General features: G+C 57.2%; 1 protein-coding gene and 1 long non-coding RNA gene across 3 annotated transcripts; one reads left to right on the top strand and one right to left on the bottom strand.

Moving 5' to 3' along the window:
* The first annotated feature begins 69 nt into the window (after positions 1 to 69).
* RGP1 (RGP1 homolog, RAB6A GEF complex partner 1) lies at positions 70 to 13,614 on the top strand. Of its 2 annotated transcripts, none has more exons than XM_083466355.1 (8): positions 70 to 329; positions 6,228 to 6,364; positions 6,521 to 6,604; positions 7,294 to 7,443; positions 7,544 to 7,690; positions 9,284 to 9,411; positions 9,532 to 9,709; positions 10,221 to 13,614. In XM_083466355.1, exons 1-8 carry the CDS (start codon positions 214 to 216, stop codon positions 10,448 to 10,450), a joined length of 1,170 nt encoding a protein of 389 aa, XP_083322481.1. In that variant the 5' UTR covers positions 70 to 213; the 3' UTR covers positions 10,451 to 13,614. The 2 variants fall into 2 exon arrangements, with proteins under 2 accessions (XP_083322481.1, XP_083322480.1); XM_083466354.1 differs by having other exon boundaries at positions 77 to 329; positions 7,520 to 7,690.
* LOC310689152 lies at positions 11,491 to 15,176 on the bottom strand. Its single transcript, XR_014517365.1, has 2 exons — positions 12,376 to 15,176; positions 11,491 to 11,910 (listed from the first exon to the last, which is right to left on the bottom strand). It is a non-coding gene; the product is annotated as an uncharacterized lncRNA (long non-coding RNA).
* Positions 15,177 to 16,027: the final 851 nt, after the last annotated feature.

Genomic DNA, 16,027 nt, shown 5'->3' with positions numbered 1-16,027 from the left:
GCGGAAAGAGCCGAGCTGTGCCGAGGATGGTTCGCGGGCGGGGATCGCGGAGGCGGAAGGAGCCGAGCTGTGCCGAAGGCAGGCAGGGTGGGCGGGGCCTGGGGCGGGCGCTTCCGAGGCCAGCCGAGCGGGGCCTGGGTGGGAGCCGGGCCGGTCCCCGCGTCGCTCTCCCCTCCCGGACGCCTGGGTCCCTCGCCCCCCCGCCCGCCGGCCATGATCGAGGTGTCGGCGGCGCTGCTCCGCGGGGCGGTCTTCCTGGCCGGGGAGCCCCTCGAGTGCCTGGTCACGCTGCGCAACCCGCTGCCGCCCGACGCCACGTCCGCCTCCAGGTAGAGCCCCGAGGGCGGGCCGGGGAGGAGGCTGCGGGGGGCCGGGAAACTCCTCCGTCGCGGCAGCCTTTTGCACGAGAAGGGCGCCTGAGACGGAGGTGGTGGGCGCCACGTCGGGGTGTCCAGGGGCGCTTTTCTATAAGCAGAAAAGGAACGAACTGCAGCTAGGCTATTCTCTTCTTTTTCACATGGTCTAGTCCAGGCTTCTTCCTCCAGCTCGGCCCTCCAGGTGTCTTTTGGCCTACAACTCCCATCATCCCTCGCTAGCAGGACCAGTGGTCGGGGATGATGGGAATTGTAGTCTCACAGCATCGGGAGGGCCGAGGTGGAGGAAGCCCCGTCTAGTCCTTTCCCCCTGCCGGATTGACATATAAGCTCAACAAGCTTCAGCTTAGGGCCCCACTCTCTTGCCCCCCCCCCAAAAAAAAATTAAAAGGAAAAAAACCTGGATGTGCATTTACAAAATAGAAGATAAAAAACAAATAGAAAAAACCTACAGACAGCAACCGTCTTTTGCGTTGTGTTGGCTCCTCTGAAGTAAGAAATGAGCCTCGCCTGCTCCCTCAAATATCCCTGGTTTGCTCCTTTCTATATATCTGGTGCCCACATTCTGCATGTGCAAGTGGTTTTAGATACCGATTAGGTCCATAAATTACCATAAAGCATATATTCAACACAAAAAACAGCAACAATTTGTTGTTGACAAAGGATAGCGGGGCCTCATCCAGCCTAAATCTGACCCTGCCCACCCCCCTCGTATTCTTAAGAGGGTCTCTTCTCCAGTCTTTGGAGAGTAGCTGGAAGTGGGGAGGCAGAAAAAGGTCCCCCTCTCCTTCCATTCTGCAGTTTTGATCTGAAATCTTAGGCCCAGTTTTGCACCCAGAGATCAGAAACTGCTCACGCAAATGAAATCCCTGCTGCAAAATGCGCCTCAAACAAGGGGAGTTTTGCACGCAGATGAGAGCGAAAGCGCGGAGGCCAAAGGGCTCTTTGCTTCTTCCTGGTTGATGGTGCTTCTAGCCAATGGATGAAGCCGTCTCAATGATTGACATTCAGGAAGGTGGATCCAGCCAATTAGGCAAAGAGAAGAGGAGTATGAAACGCCCATTAGATAGAGAAGGAACTTGCAATTTTCTGCTGGTTTTTGCTGGTGGAGAAATAGCAAAGCAGTTCAAAGAGGTCCGGGACTGAGTGTAAATTCAGTTCATACTCTTTTAAATTCTTGAGTTTATTTCACCCCAAAAGAATATTTTTCTGAGATTGTAAACATTTTAAAAAATTCTCTGCCAGGGCAGATCAAGTCCCATCATTGTAGGGCTGTGGCTGAGCGAGTGTGGATTACGCCAGCCTGGCAAGGAAATCCAGTGCGGGTGTCCCAGTTTAGGGCAGGGCATGTCCAGTGTTGCCGTGTTGCCATTTTGGGGGGCGGGGGGTGCAGAGTGCCACTCATAAGGGGCTTGCTGGGGGGTGGGAGGCTCCCTGTGGGTTGAAAGAGCAACCTGGATGCTGGGCTGACTCACTGAGAAAGGGTGGGTCACAGAGGTAGAGGGATCCCCAGGGGTCTTCTAGTCCAACCCTCTGCAGGGCAGGTTTCTGAGTGGGCAGGTCTACCTGCCAGGCCTCACCACTGCTCAGCCACCACATTTCCCCGAAGGGGTAGGCCTGTCTTCTGATGCTAGTTAGGAGCGTTTGTGGGGAGCGTCGACACCCCCTTGAGAGCAGGGGCTCATGTCCTCCTTGGGGCTTCCCAGAAGAGGCACTGTGAGCTCAGGCCGCCTGGAGAACTGGATTCTGGACTGGACAGATCCAGTGCAGGGATCTATTTATTTAAAGGATGGGATCAGTGGGGGAGACCAGTGAGTCAAGTCAGGCCAGGCAGGGAGTTGGGGGTCTTGCCAGGCCTTGGCTCACTGGCCGGATGCGCTGAGGTCCAGGGAGGCTCCTTGCCCCTCACAGCCGCGTGGCCAAAGGCTGCAGGACTCTGAGGCAGGGCTGGGGAGCTGTGGCCTTTGTGCTCCGAGGCCTCGGGGCTCTCTTCCTGAGCCTGGCGCCAGGCCCCTCCGTAGGGTTGGCGCTGCCTCTTGTGCGAGAGGGAGGCTAAATAAGCATTAGAAAATTGTCCAGTAGCACCTTCGAGACCAACTACGTTTGTTTTGGGTCTAAGCTTTCGTGTGCATGCACCGTTCTTCAGATGCACACGAAATATTATACCCAGAACAAACTTAGTTGGTCTCGAAGGTGCTACTGGACAATTTTTAATTTTTTAATTTATTTTGACTGCGTCAGACCAAGACGTCTACCTACCGGAATCGAGAGAGGGAGGCTGTTCTTGAGGCTGCCCCAGCAACTGATGCAATGTTTTATGTGGCAATTGAGCAGTCACAGGTGAACCTGGGAGCAGTTAAGGACCTGAGAAAGTACAGTCCTGTACAGATAAGGGCTGAAAGTACACAGAGATCCATTAAGGCCTCCCCACCCAGTTCAGAGCAGCCAATTGCGGCCCCTCCCCCCCCCACTGGCTGTGCCAGCCTGGGCTCCATTTTGCGCATTGCCACAGGCCTTTAAGGTTGCCATTCTGCCTGCTCTGTGCCCATGCTGCCGGGGGTGGCAGTGGCAGCAGCAGGCAGATGGGGGCCCGCATCCCCTCAGCACTGTGGCCGGGGCTCCCTCAGGAGGAGGGGGTCTTCTGCAGGCTTCCTTTGGGCGGCCTTCGCCCAGCCGGCCTGTCCTGGAAGATGCTGCTCTCCTCAGAAAGGAGTTCCGTGGGTGCTTGGTTGAGTCCAGCCTGTGCGTGCCAGCTGGACTGGCAGCCCTCCCCTGCCCTGCCCTCCCGCCTTTGGCCTCAGGCCCTGACCTGCGGTGGCTGCCTTCCTTGTCACCTACCAGATCCGAGAGAGATGCTTCTCCACGGCCGGCCGGCCGGCCTGGTTATGCGGTGAAGCTGGCTTGACCAGTTTGGACACTTTTCTTGAGGTGCCCAGGTCCTCAGGCGGGGTATTTGTTTTTCAGCCAGCTGGCCTGTGCGGGCTGTTGGTGGGCTTTGCGGTTGCCACTGCTGCATCACAGGGGGTTGGACTAGATGACCGCAGGATCCCGCCCAACTCTGTGTCTGTTAAATCTGTGTGGTGCAGAAAGGAGACACCCAGCAAGGGAGGGCAGCAGGCTGGGTTTGGTGCACAGGAGAATAATAGCAATAGTTAGCCCCCCCATCTGACTGGGTTGCTCTCATGTGCTCCTGCTGGTTTTTCTCTCCCCAATCATCTGGAGCCGGCATGAACCGGGCAGCCATCTCCTGGAGCCTGAGGGTGGGGGGCAGTCAAGTGTGGGAAGGGCTGGCCCAGACCCTCTTTGCTTCTGCCAATCTCCTGGGGCACATCCTGGCCACCCCAAAGGGAGCAGCTGTGGCAGCCAAGTGGGTCTGCCTTCCTGGGTGCAGCTCTGGCTTGCTGTGGCATTGCAAAGCCCTCCTTCTGCGGTCTCTCAGGACCCCCGCCTTTTCCCCACTTCCATTTGATGCAGAAATGGTTGTTTTATTTACGGTGTTTTTATTTTGATCTTTTGGTCAGAAAGACCTTCAGAGTGGCTAATGGGGAAGTAATTAAAAAGCAGCTCATAGCAGCAAGACAAGGACCCCAGCGGCCGTGGGGGGAGTCACTGGCAGAGTGTGGAAGGCGAGGAGAAGCAGACTTTTGGAGCTTTTGGTCCACGGTCTCCAATATCTGCCAGGCGCTCCTTGCCCTTAGCCTGCGTGTGGCTGGGGTGCCTGTGGCCAGGCCCATTTTCAGTGAGAGGCCTTGGCTGGCACCCCAGGCCAAACACCCCCCGTTTCTGCCTCTGCTGGAGCCTCCTTTGTGAGGGGGACCCTCCAGACGCACCCCCAGGTGAGGAACCAGGTGCTGATGGTTTCAAGGCAGCCTGTGAGGTGGAATCCAACTGCTGTGGTCTCCCTGGTGGGTGACTTGTGCTGGGAGATGGGCAGCGGGAAGGGGACCCCCCCCCCAGTTCTCCTGGACCTCTCAGTGGCTGGGACCAGCTTGGTGCAGTGCCAGGGGGGCTCTGGGGCTGCCTGGTGAGCGCTGCAACCCATAGTCGCCTGGCAGAACAGGTTTGTGGCTCTCATCTCACTCTGGGGTGCCACAAGCGTCCTTCCTGTCTCCTGCGCTGCAGAACGTTTCTGCGAAAGTGCTCCCATCTTTGAGCCTCTCTGTGGAAGGAAACAGAATGGGTTGTGAAAAGGAAAGAACTTTTCACCTCTTTACTGCAGCCCAGGGCTGTGTTTTCGAATCCTGGAAGACCTTTAATCTTGATAATTTGGATTTCTGGCATTCCAGGGTTTGGCAAGTTGCCCTTCTTGAAAAGGGTGCAGCTCGAATGACTGGTTTTTAATATGACTTTATTTTCTATACAAAAATTGAGGCACGCAAGTCACTCACTGTCACCTGTATAAGCTAATTTCTGGCGCATTTAAGACCATATTAAACCTTTAATCTGAATAATGGTGCAGCTTTACAGCCAGAGAATACGCTCATTTTTATAACGAATTGTAAAGGGGACAAATTGTCCTCTGTTTTTGTACTTATGCCCTTCTGGGCTGTGACGTTTTATGGTTTGGAGGCTTGATTATTTAGGTTATTGGTCAAATTTGCACTTTGTTTTGTTTTGTTAATAAATAGTAGAAGTCCCGGAAAGTGTTAGACAGAGGGGCTGGCAGGCCAGGTGACCTTGTCCTCCACCATCAGGAATTTTTGGAGCGTTGTTTTCCAAGCATGCTTCTGGGATCATCCCCTCGAGGCTCCCTGAAAATATTCCCAGAGCCCCGCCAGGGCATTTTCCCTCTTCTCCCGCTTGGGCCAGCCGGTCACCTCCACTCCAGGCCCCATTTATTCTTGAGGGGCACCTTGTGGCCTCAGACCCTCCGTGGCTTTTGAAACCTGCCCAGGTTTGTGAGTAATGTGGGAACAGATCACCTGGGGGTGATCTAGATAGTTAGGTTCCTCATCACAAGGTTTGTGTTGTTTTCCTACCTGGCGTGCGGTGCTGGGAAGAGAGGAATAGGGGCTGGGGTTCCTCCAGACACCACAGGAACATGGTCTAGGGGGTCCTCTACCCCCAAGGGGTCTGGAAAGCGCTGGGTTCCAGCCTGCCAGCCTTTTTCCTGGGAAGAGGCAGCAGAAAGCCCTGAGCTGTCTGGGTGGAGGGACTCCTCTGCAGAGAGCGGGCACTGGCGGGGGGGGGGATGGGTGAGCACACTGCCTCCAGCACCATTGGGGAGGGGGGGTACCATCGCGGCTGCCCCCCCCCAGACACGTGCTGTGCACCCCCCATCGTGTTGGGCCCCATGCCCCCAGGACGCACGCCACGCCCCTGCGGGCAACGTGCCATGCCCCCACCTGCTCTCCGCCCCGGTGCCAGAGCATGCAGCTTCACCACTGAGAGCAGGTGGCACTTTCAGATCTGGAAAATCTGAATGAACGAGGAAAACACACAGACACCCCTGAGCTGGGATGTCTTTCAGGCTGCGCTTGCCTTCTCTCACCGCGGAGGAGAGGGCCATCGATGTCTCCTAGTCAGAACAGCTGTGCGCTGCCTCCCTGGTTAGAGGCAGGAACGCTTCTGAATCCCACATGCTGGAAAACCAAATCGTAGACTCCTGGAAGGGCCCCCGAGGGCCATCTAGTCCAGCCCCCTGCAATGCAGGAATCTCCGCTCAAGCACCAGGAGGGGAGGGAGTTGCTGTTCTGCTCCAATCTTCTGTGGGGGTTTCCCATCCTAGGCACCTGGCTGGACTGGGTGGGCCTGATCCAGCTGCAGGCTCTCCTCATGTTCATGGGCCTTCTTCCCCTGGGTCTCTGCTCCGTCTCCCTCACGGCCTGCCCCCCCTTTCTCCCCCCCCCCCAGTGAAATGCTGGCCTGGGCCAGCGCTCAGATCCACTGCCAGTTCCACGCCAGCGAGAGCCGGGTGGCTCTGCCCCCTTCGGAAGACAGCCGGCACGACGTCCAGGCCGAGAACGAGACGGTTTTTGTCCCCAACAGAGGTGAGGCTGAGCTCCTTCCTTGGCCTGGAGGAGGGGCAGGGCGGGGGGGGGTCACTTGGGGGCCGGTGAGAAGGCAGGAGAGCCTGCCAGGGTGGCAGGAGGATGACGGGTAGTCCTGGGCGTGAGTCTGTGCCCACGGCCCCTTTTGCCTTGCAGGGGAGCGGGGCCACTGCATCCTGTCCACCCCCCCAAAGATCCTCTTCTGTGACTTGCGACTGGATCCAGGAGAGTCCAAAACCTGTGAGTAGCCCCTTCTCGCCCGTCTGCCTTGCCCCCCACCCTAGGGGAGGGGTGCTGGGGAGCCCCAAGGCGGGGCTGGGCGGAGGCAAGGGATGAGCTCTCCTGTGGGGAAGGGCTCTGGGCTCCCCACACGCCAGCCCCACTTTCCCACTTCCATTGCCGCCCAGAGGCGATCTGGAAGAGGAAGCCAGGCAGTGGGGCTGAGACCCCCAGGGGGAGGCCAGGGCAGCCCCAGCCCCACCTGACCCTGCATTGCCTCACGGGCTTCACTGCCCCAACCTGCCTGCTGCCCCCTCCCCCCCAAAAAAAAACAAAACCCGGCCTCTGCCTGGTTGGGGGTCTCTAAAAAGGTGGGGAAGGGGCATGTGGAAGACCCCCCCAGCGTGCTCAGATCTGCCCCCCGCTTTTCAGACCGAGGGTGTTGGGGGGCTTGCTCAAGAAGGATCCCGGGGCACATGGAAGCAACAAGAGGCCTTCTGGGGAGGCAGCCCCCTGGCCCTGCGCTTGGAACTGGGCCCTTTTGGAGTCAGGATAAGAGTTGAAAGGGACCCCATGGGTCATCCATCCCACCCCGCTACAGTGCAAGGCTTTTTCATTTGCTCTTCTTCTCCTCCTGCCGGCTGCCCCTCCCACCCAGCCATGGGAGCCCAAACCCTTGGCGCTGAGGCTCACGCCCCCCCTTTCCCCAGACTCGTACTGCGAGACGCTGCCGGTGGACGGCCCCCCCTCCTTCCGGGGGCAGGCGGTCAAGTACGTCTACAAGCTGACCATCGGCTGCCAGAGGGTCAACTCGCCCATCAAGCTCCTGCGCGTCCCCTTCCGGGTGCTGGTGCTCCATGGTAAGGCGGGGGGGCTGCCCCTGCGCAGACCGGATGGGGGGGGAGGATCTCTTGACGCCCCCTCCCTGCAAAGCAGCCCATGCTGTCTCTCCCTCCGCAGGACTCAAGGACTACCAGTGCCCCCAGGACGAGGCCGTGGCCCCCTCCAACCCCTTCCTGGAGGAGGAGGAGGGGGCCAAGAAGGATTCCCGGCTGGCCGACTTGGCCACCGAGCTGCTGATGGCGGCCACCTCCAGAAGGAGCCTCCGTAAGTCGCCTCACCCCCCCCCCTGCCCCACTGCCCTGGGAGAGAAAGCCATTTGTCAAAAAAAGAAATATAGGAAGAGCAGCATGAATAAACTGACGTGGTAATTTAAGGGTCTCCCCGAATGAGGGAAATGACCCTGTTCAAGGATCCTGTCGATGGAGCTGGATATATGCTCAGCATCTTTGAAGATCTATCTGCTGACTTCAAAGCCCAAAGAGAAAATGAGCAGAGCATCTTCCAAGCTCAATACAATGGAATGAAATCTCTCCTGCCCTGAAAATAAAGTTGAGAAACGGTAAAAAAGAAAGAAAGAAAAGCTATTTGCCATGTGACCAGGGTGGATTTGAATGAAATCGTATCAGTTTAAATCAATTTGATTTCAATCACTAGTCAGGAAGGAAGACTTGATTTCAATCCTGTTTTGTTTACAGAAAGACTCCTTTTTGCTGATATAATCATAATATTTACAACCAGATGAAGGTTTCCTTTTCAGAATAATAAATTTCCAGAGTAGTTTTTACAGTTACAGTGGTGCCTCGCAAGACGAAATTAATTCGTTCTGCGAGTTTTTTCGTCATGCGAATTTTTCGTCTTGCGAAGCACGGTCAAGTCGCAACTGCACCTCTTCAAGCGGTTTTAAGAAAAAGGAAACAAACTTGCAAGACGTTTTCGTCTTGCGAAGCAAGCCCATAGGGAAATTCGTCTTGCGAAGCAGCTCAAAAACAGAAAACCCTTTCGTCTTGCGAGTTTTTCGTCTTCCGAGGCATTCGTCTTGCGAGGTACCACTGTATGTAAAAAGTTACTGATTAGGTTATACTGTTAGAAATACCTAGACAGATAATTATGAAATTATTGTGAGGTTTAATAAGTTAACTGTTTATACTTGGGACAACTTTTCTGCTGTACTTTATTGGAAGGAGAAAAATAATAATTTCCTTAATAACAATTTATTTAACTAAAACAATAACATTATAGTATATGTATCCATGTTTGTTAACTGATGTGGTTAAACAATTAAAAAAGAAAAACTTAGAGTGAGTTTTAGCACACATGAAAAACTTAAAACAAATCCTTATTTCCTGATGAATAGCTTTTGGACTATAATATAACTTAAATAGAAAGCTATATTTAGAAAGACTTTTCCTCCGAAAGCATTTTATTTTCAAAATCCAATTTAAATTTTTAAAAAATCCAATTTAAATTATTATTTTTTTAATCATTGATTTTTATCCACCCTGCATGTGACTCCTGGAACTTAGGTTATGGGCACAAAAACAGAAAGTCTAGTCGCCAGGTTGCCCTTGTTACAAGGGAGACTTGGAAAGTTCTTCCTGATATTTCGCTGGAATCCCCTTGGCACCTGGCATCCTTCGGTCTGGGCCTCCCCTTTGGAGCAGCAGAAAAGGAGCCGGCTCCTTCTTCCGTGCGGCTTAAGGTGCCCATCATGCCACGGGGCACAGTGCCTCATTCAGCCACCGCACAAGAGGCTGGTTTTCACTGGGCGGGGGGAGTGCAGCCGTGTTCAATTCCAGGTGGGGGCGCACCTTTTTCTCTCCCGCCCCCCCGACTGAGTCCCCCCCCCTTTGCTCCCAGACTTGTACAACATCAGCAATTCCCGCGGCAAAGTGGGCACCTTCTGCATCTTCAAGGCCGTCTACAAGATTGGCGAGGACATTGTGGGCACCTTCAACTTCTCCGAAGGGGACATCCCATGCCTGCAGGTGAGGCTGGGGGGGTGGGGGTGCCCCCCTCCAGGATGGCAAAATGGGGGTGGGGTGGGCGAGTCGAGGGTGTGGGGTGCCAGTCGGGTGCTCACCCGGCCTCTGCTCTCTGGCCGCTAGTACCTGGTGAGCCTGCAGACGGAGGAGCGGATCCAGGAGCCCTTCCAGCCCCGGCGCGGGCAGCCCGTCTCCTACAGCACCCACGCCCGCCACCAGGAGTCCTGTCTGCACACCTCGCACACCAGCTTCAGCCTGCCCATCCCGCTCAGCTCTGCCCCGGGGTTCAGCACCAACATTGGTGAGTCCTTCCAGGGCCCGGGAGGGAGGGGCCGGGCAGCTTTCAGGGGGCCGACTGCTTTGCAGGCATAAGGGGCATGGGTGGGTCAACCTTTTGCACCAAACTGCAGAGAGCTGCTGCCAGTCAGTGCCCAGGGGGCAAAGCTGGGCAGTCCAGTACGCCAGCTCTGAGGCTGGTTCCTGTGCCCCTAAGCCAGAGGGGGCTGCTGCTGGAAGCACCTCCTTGACCCCCCCATACCAGCCACAAGCTGGCACTCTCCTGGCACCCCTGACCCATGGGCACCCCCTCCTCCCTGCCTCTTGGCTGGCTGTCACCCACTGACAGAGGGAGCCCCCAGATGTTCTCGCTTCCCTTGGTTTGAACAGAAGGGGGTCCTTGCCGGCCCCCCACACCTGGGAGCCAAGTGCCGGTTCCGCTCTCCCTGCTGGTGGGGGGTGGGGGGTGAGTGGAGGGGGCTATTCAGTGGGAGCAGCCCAGAGCGCCTCTGCTGATGCCCCCCCCCTCTTTGCAGTGTCCCTGAAGTGGCGGCTGCACTTTGAGTTTGTGACGTCCCGCGAGGCGTCGCAGCGGCAGGCCCCCCCGGAGGGCCCCCCCTCGGAAGAAGCCTCCCGGTGGTCGGGGGTGGAGCAGATGGACGTGGACACCTTCAGCTGGGACCTGCCCATCAAGGTCTTGCCCACCAACCCGCTCCTGGCCTCCTCCGTCTCCCAGGTCCCGGGCGCCAACTCCCTCACCATCTGAGGGCTCCTCTGCGTGTCTGAGTGTCCTGTTCCTCCGTGTGTGGCCTCAGAGAGGCATGATCCTGATTTGGGGGGGGGACCTTTGGCTGGAAGGTCTGGGGTGCAAGCGGGGGGGGGGGCTCTTCAGCTGGGCTCCCTCCCTCTCCCTGCCCCACTCCCCGTCTGGCGTGTGAATTTCTCCCATGGAGAAGGGGGCGCTGCCTCCAACCTGCCCTTGTCCTTTTTTCCAGAGTGTCATGGGGGGGGGGTTACTGTGGTGAAAAGCAGGAGGGGCTTCCCAGCTTCATCTCCCCCAATGCTGTGTTTTGTGTCTGTTGGTTAATAAAAATCTGCTGCAATGGCTGCCCCCCCATACTCTGCAGATGCCATCCTTTGCCCAGGAGGGTGGGGGCCACGGGAGACCTTTCCCCTCCTGCCCATGTCTCCCCCCCCCCCCGCAAGAAATCCACGGCACCAGAGCCTTTCTGCTGTTTCATGGGGTCTTTATTTGAAGAGTCAGACATGCCCTCTCTACGCCCTCAGGAAGAGCTTCGGCTGCGGATCGCGCCCATCTCTGGGTCAGGCCCAGCCCTCTTCCCTCATGGCACCCCCCACCCCTGCACAGAGTGGTCTGGACCCCTAGTTCTCTTTAGTGGTTCCCTTTAGTGGGTTTTTGGGGGGTGGGGGGCTTTGGCTGCTTAACAGAGAAGCCAGCAGACTGGGGGGGGGAGAAGAAGCTGGAAATGGGGGGAGCAGCCCAGGACCTTCCACCCCCCCTGCCCACCCCATTTTGCATATATTTGGGGATAAAAGCAGGCCCTATATCTGCAGGGCTGGGGAGCCAGCCAGACCCCAATTTCTGGGGGAATTCATGGCAAAGGTGTCTGATCAGGAGAGGGTCTGGGTGCTGGCACCCTCCCCGCTTGGCATCTGGAGGAGGGAAGGGGCAAGGTGCCCACCCTAGGAAGCGGGCAGAGGTGGGCAGTAAGCAAAGCTGGGGGGAGTTCTTGCTCTACAGGTGCAGGGGGGGGGGTCCTCTGGTGATGGTGGCTAGCAAGACCCTCTTTCTTTCTTTCTTTCTTTCTTTCTTTCTTTCTTTCTTTCTTTCTTTCTGGGTGCCTCTTGCGCTGCTTCTGCCCCCCCCCTCAGCGCTTCGCTTCCAGGCTCTTCCTCCCCAGCCGGGCCTTGGCCCCCCCCTCGGCTGCCGGGCTGCTGCTCAGGGGCCTGGCCTGACCCCCAGCCGGGCTCCAGGTTGTTCACGCAGGGCAGCCTCGGCCTGCCCTTCTGCACCAGCGAGATCTTGCAGGCCCGGGAGTCGTAGCGCGCTTCGCACCAGGCGGGGAAGTCGACCGGAGGCTGCAACCTGCGAGGAGGAGGAGGAGGAGAGGGGGCAGTGAGAACATGGGGAGAGGCTGCCGGATCGGGCCCAGCCAGTCCAGTGGCTCTTGAGCTTCTCAGAGCAAAAGCACCCCCCTCGGCCTACTCCCCCCCCATGGCACTGTGGGCCTGATCCAGGCTCCCTGCAGCCACTGGGTGCTGAGGAGGCCCCAATCCTCCTCCTGCTTTCAGCCATGCAGCTCCCCTCCTTGGGGTGGTTGATGTGGGTGGGGGGCACGCTGGGCCCCACACGGCCCTGTGGCTGATTTATGGGGGGGCCCTCGGGGGGGGGGCTTGGCAGGGAGCGAGGAGGAGGAGGAGGCCTCTCTCTCACACTCAACAACTGCCTCTCGGCTTGATCCTGCCATCCCTGCAAGGAGCTGAGCTGGGGCTGTGAAGGTCTCCCCCCCCAACTTTGCACCCGCTAGGCTGGGCATGGGGGGCCATGGGGCTGGCTCTGTTCCCCCAGTGAGACCAGCGGGAAAGGATTCGAACTCTGCTCTCCCTGGCCCTCTGAGCGGCTGCGCCAGGCGGTCCCATCCCCACTCAGAAACGGGGGTCAGACTTCACCCCTCCTTGGGCAGGTGGGTTTCTTCTCAGTGGGCCCCTCAAAGAAGTGTAGAGTTGGGAGGGACCACGAGGTCATCCAGTCCAACCCCCTTCAGTGCAGATTTTTTTTTGCCCATCGTGGGGCAAGTCTCTCGCCCCTGAGATGAAGAGTCTCGTGCTCTGCTAGACTCGACATCTCCTCAGATCCCGGGCTCAAACCTGCTCAGACAGCAACACCAGGTCCCAATCCCTGACTTTTGCTCACCTCTCCCTGCTCTTTCCTGTGCCCCAGAAATGACCCCTTTGCTTGGCCTTGTCCCCGGGTGCCGCGATGCCAGGAGAGCCTGGAGCAAGGATGCCTCAGGGGCCAGGACCCCATTTTCACCCTTGGGGGGCCGCTTCCAGGCGCCTCACCTGCCCGGGCCCCTTCCAGGTGTGGTGCCCTCCAGGAGCTGCTACTTGGGGGGGGGGGTGTCTCCTTGCGTTTCTTCTTCCACTCACGTGCCCCCTCCCTGCTCCTTGCAGCCCACATGCACCCCCCTGGCCCAACTCACATGTCGCAGCAGCCCACGCCAAGGGGGTCCAGGCAGAAGCACTTGGAGCAGTTGGCATCCTGCCAGGACTCTCCGGGGCCAAAGTGCTTTTCCTTGTAGAGGCAGGGGGCTGGAAGGAAGGAGGGAGGGCGGTCAGGGAGGAGGGCTGGCGCAGGATCTGGCCCTCGGCTCTGCCAGCTGTGTTCTCAGCCAGATCCCGGCCAAGCGGGGAGCCCGTGGGCCACTGCCAGTCTCCTCCTGCCTCTCTAGAATCAGGCTTGTAGGGTGGCAAGGGAAACCCAGGGGTCATCCAGCCCAACCCTCTGCGATGCCAGGACTCTTGGCTGAAGGAGCCCTGAGAGACGGCCGCCTGGCCTCTGCTTAAAAAGGTCCAGAGGTGGAGCGTCCGCCATCCTGCAGGGGAGCCCGTTCTGTGGTTGAGTCACAAGGGTCTTCCCAAGGTTGAGTCTGAATCTGCTCCTTTACCATTTGAAGATTTATTTATTTTTAGAAAATATTTTTTATTAAATTTTGCAGTTTTGTATTCATCACCACAACATTGTTCACAAAAAGAAAAGACAAGACCCCCAGATACAGACCCGTCCCCCCAACTCCCCTCAACTTTCTCTTCTGGTTTCTTGCAAATTTACTTCTCCTGCTTGTTTAATTGCCTTTTAATACAGCTTTCTTAAAATAACAATAAAATGTTACTATATTCTTATCATTATTATACCTTGATTGTTCTCTAATTGCCTCTAGACTCTATTGCAATTATTACCATACATTCTCTACCTTGATTTTGTTGATTGTAAGGGCTCACTACTCAAAGCCTGCTAGTGAGTCCGTTTCCTTGCAATATCTCTGTACATTTGAAGATGAGGGCTGGCCTAGGTAGCCTCAAGGCTGCAGAGCCCAAGGGCGCCTGATGGCCCTTCCTGATCTTCCAGTCTCTCAAGGCCAGTCACATGGAGCAAGGTTGTTTTCTCCTGTGCTAGATGGTAGGACTCGAACCCAAGTTACAAGAAAGGAGATGCCGACTCAACATCCAGGGAAACTTTCTGGTGGCAAGAGCTGTTTGACAGAGGAACCTTCCTTGGGGGTTTTTGAGCAGAGGTTGGGTGACCCTCTGCCACGGATGCTTTAGTTGAGATTCCTGCGCTGAAGTGGGGTTGGACTGGATGACCTTTGGGGTGACCTCCACAATTCTCTCTTGTCCCTCCCCTTGGCCCCCCACCTGTTTCCCCCACGGCTGCCTCACCTTGCGCATGGAAGTAGCAAAGGGCCCTTGCTCCTGGCAGCTGGAGCAGGAGCGCGAGGAGAAGGCAGCCCCTCAGGGGGGCCCAGAATGCCGCCGCTGCCCCCAGCCTCGCCTTCGCAGACATCGTGGGGCTTCCCGTGGGTCTCTGGGCTAGGCTGCTTCTCCTCCTGCCTCGGTCTCCCTGCGGAATGCCTGCCCCACAGGTGCTTATAAAGGGGAGCTTTATGGGCCTGGCCTCCGGCTGCTCTCCCTGGCAAAGTGGCAAAGCTCATTTCCTGGTCGGAGGCACGAAAACAAGAGGTGGGACGGGGATTTTTTAACAAGCTGCGAAAAGCTGATTCATGCCCTCCGGGAAGGCCTCCAGTTGGGAGCCCCAGAGGGGGTGCCCTGCGGGGCATCGAGGTAACTCTCCCGTGACCCCTCCACCCCCGGGGGAAGTAGCCAGCCAGGCCTCCCTCCTCCTGGCGGGACGTAAGGGGAGCCTGCAGCTGGATCAGGGCCATTGCCCACCTCGCCCAGCATCCTCTTCTCCCAGTGCAAGACCACCAGCAGGATTCATGCGCAGGAGCCACGCTCTCCCCTCCTGCCATTTGCAGCAGCATCGCTTCCTCCTCTGAGCCTCTGGGGCCTGGGATGCAGATGCGCACAGCTGCACATCACCTCTGAGGAAGCCAGCGCCCACGGGCACACAGGGGCATGGATCTCGGGCCAGGCGCTGGGCTGCAGCCTTTGAAATGTGCCTGGGAGGGAGAGCATTGGCCCGTATTGCTTTTGTTTTATTATGTATCTTATGTTTTCATTTTGTATTTTTATGTTGTGAACTGTCCTGTGATCTGATGGTGGTATACAAATTTAGTAAATAAAATAATAGTAGGTTTTTTGGGGGGGCAGTGCATGGAATCAAGCCCAGAACCAAACTGAGGGCCAGCAAAGGCCTCTGAATGCTGCTCCCCTTCATAGCCACCACATTCGGCACTGGCAGATGTTTGGTTCAGGAAGAATCTCTTGCCTGCTTCCCTTCTGTCCTGATGACAATACAGTGGTGCCTCGCAAGACGAAATTAATTCGTTCCGCAAGTTTTTTCTTCTTGCGAGTTTTTCGTCTTGCGATGCACGGTTTCCCATAGGAATGCATTGAAAATCAATTAATGCGTTCCTATGGAAACCGCCTTCAGACCAGGTCCGGGGACAGTCTTTCCCCTGACCTCTTCTGAAGGCTGGGGGGGGGGGGACAAGGGCTTTTCTTCCCACCCCCAGCATTTTAAAAAACCCCGGGACAGCGGAGGACTTCTCCGCTGTCCGGGGCAATCTTAAAATGCTGGCGGGTGGCATTTTAAAATCGCCCGGGACAGCGGAGGACTTCTCCGCTGTCCGGGGCGATGTAAAAGCCCCTGGGAAGGCAGGCAGGGGGGACAAAGACTTTTGCCCCCCGCCCGCCTTCAGAAGAGGTCCTGGACAGCTTCTCCCCGCCACCCCTTGCTTCAAAAGAGGTCTGGGGACAGCGGGGAAGACGCGCTGCGCTTCCCGCTGTCCCCGGACCTGGGGCTGCAGGGAGAAGATCGCTTTTCCCTGCCGCCCCTTGCTTCAAAAGAGGTCCGGGGACAGCGGGGAAGACGCGCTGCGCTTCCCGCTGTCCCCGGACCTGGGGCTGCAGGGAGAAGATCGCTTCTTCCCCGCTGTCCCCAGACCTCTTTTGAAGCAAGGGGCTGCGGGGAGATTGCTTCTTCCCCGCCGCCCCTTGCTTCAAAAGAGGTCCGGGGACAGCGGGAAGCGCAGCGCTTCTTCCCCGCTGTCCCCAGACCTCTTTTGAAGCAAGGGGTGGCGGGGAGAAGCTGTCCAGGACCTCTTCTGAAGCTTCATTTTGCGAAGCAAGCCCATAGGGA

This window comes from Podarcis liolepis (genome assembly GCF_965112155.1).
Source record: "Podarcis liolepis genome assembly, chromosome: 11".
In the NCBI taxonomy this organism is placed as follows: Eukaryota; Metazoa; Chordata; class Lepidosauria; order Squamata; family Lacertidae; genus Podarcis; species Podarcis liolepis.
The sequence above is the reverse complement of the archived record's forward strand: the minus strand, read 5'-3'. Positions and strand labels throughout refer to the sequence as shown.

Excerpts from the sequence above, each read along its gene's own strand:
- RGP1 (XM_083466354.1), top strand. The coding sequence starts at position 214 with ATGATCGAGGTGTCGGCGGCGCTGCTCCGCGGGGCGGTCTTCCTGGCC. Across the intron at positions 7,691-9,283 it reads CACCTCCAGAAGGAGCCTCC|ACTTGTACAACATCAGCAAT; the intron begins GTAAGTCGCCTC and ends CTTTGCTCCCAG. Across the intron at positions 9,412-9,531 it reads GGGACATCCCATGCCTGCAG|TACCTGGTGAGCCTGCAGAC; the intron begins GTGAGGCTGGGG and ends TCTGGCCGCTAG.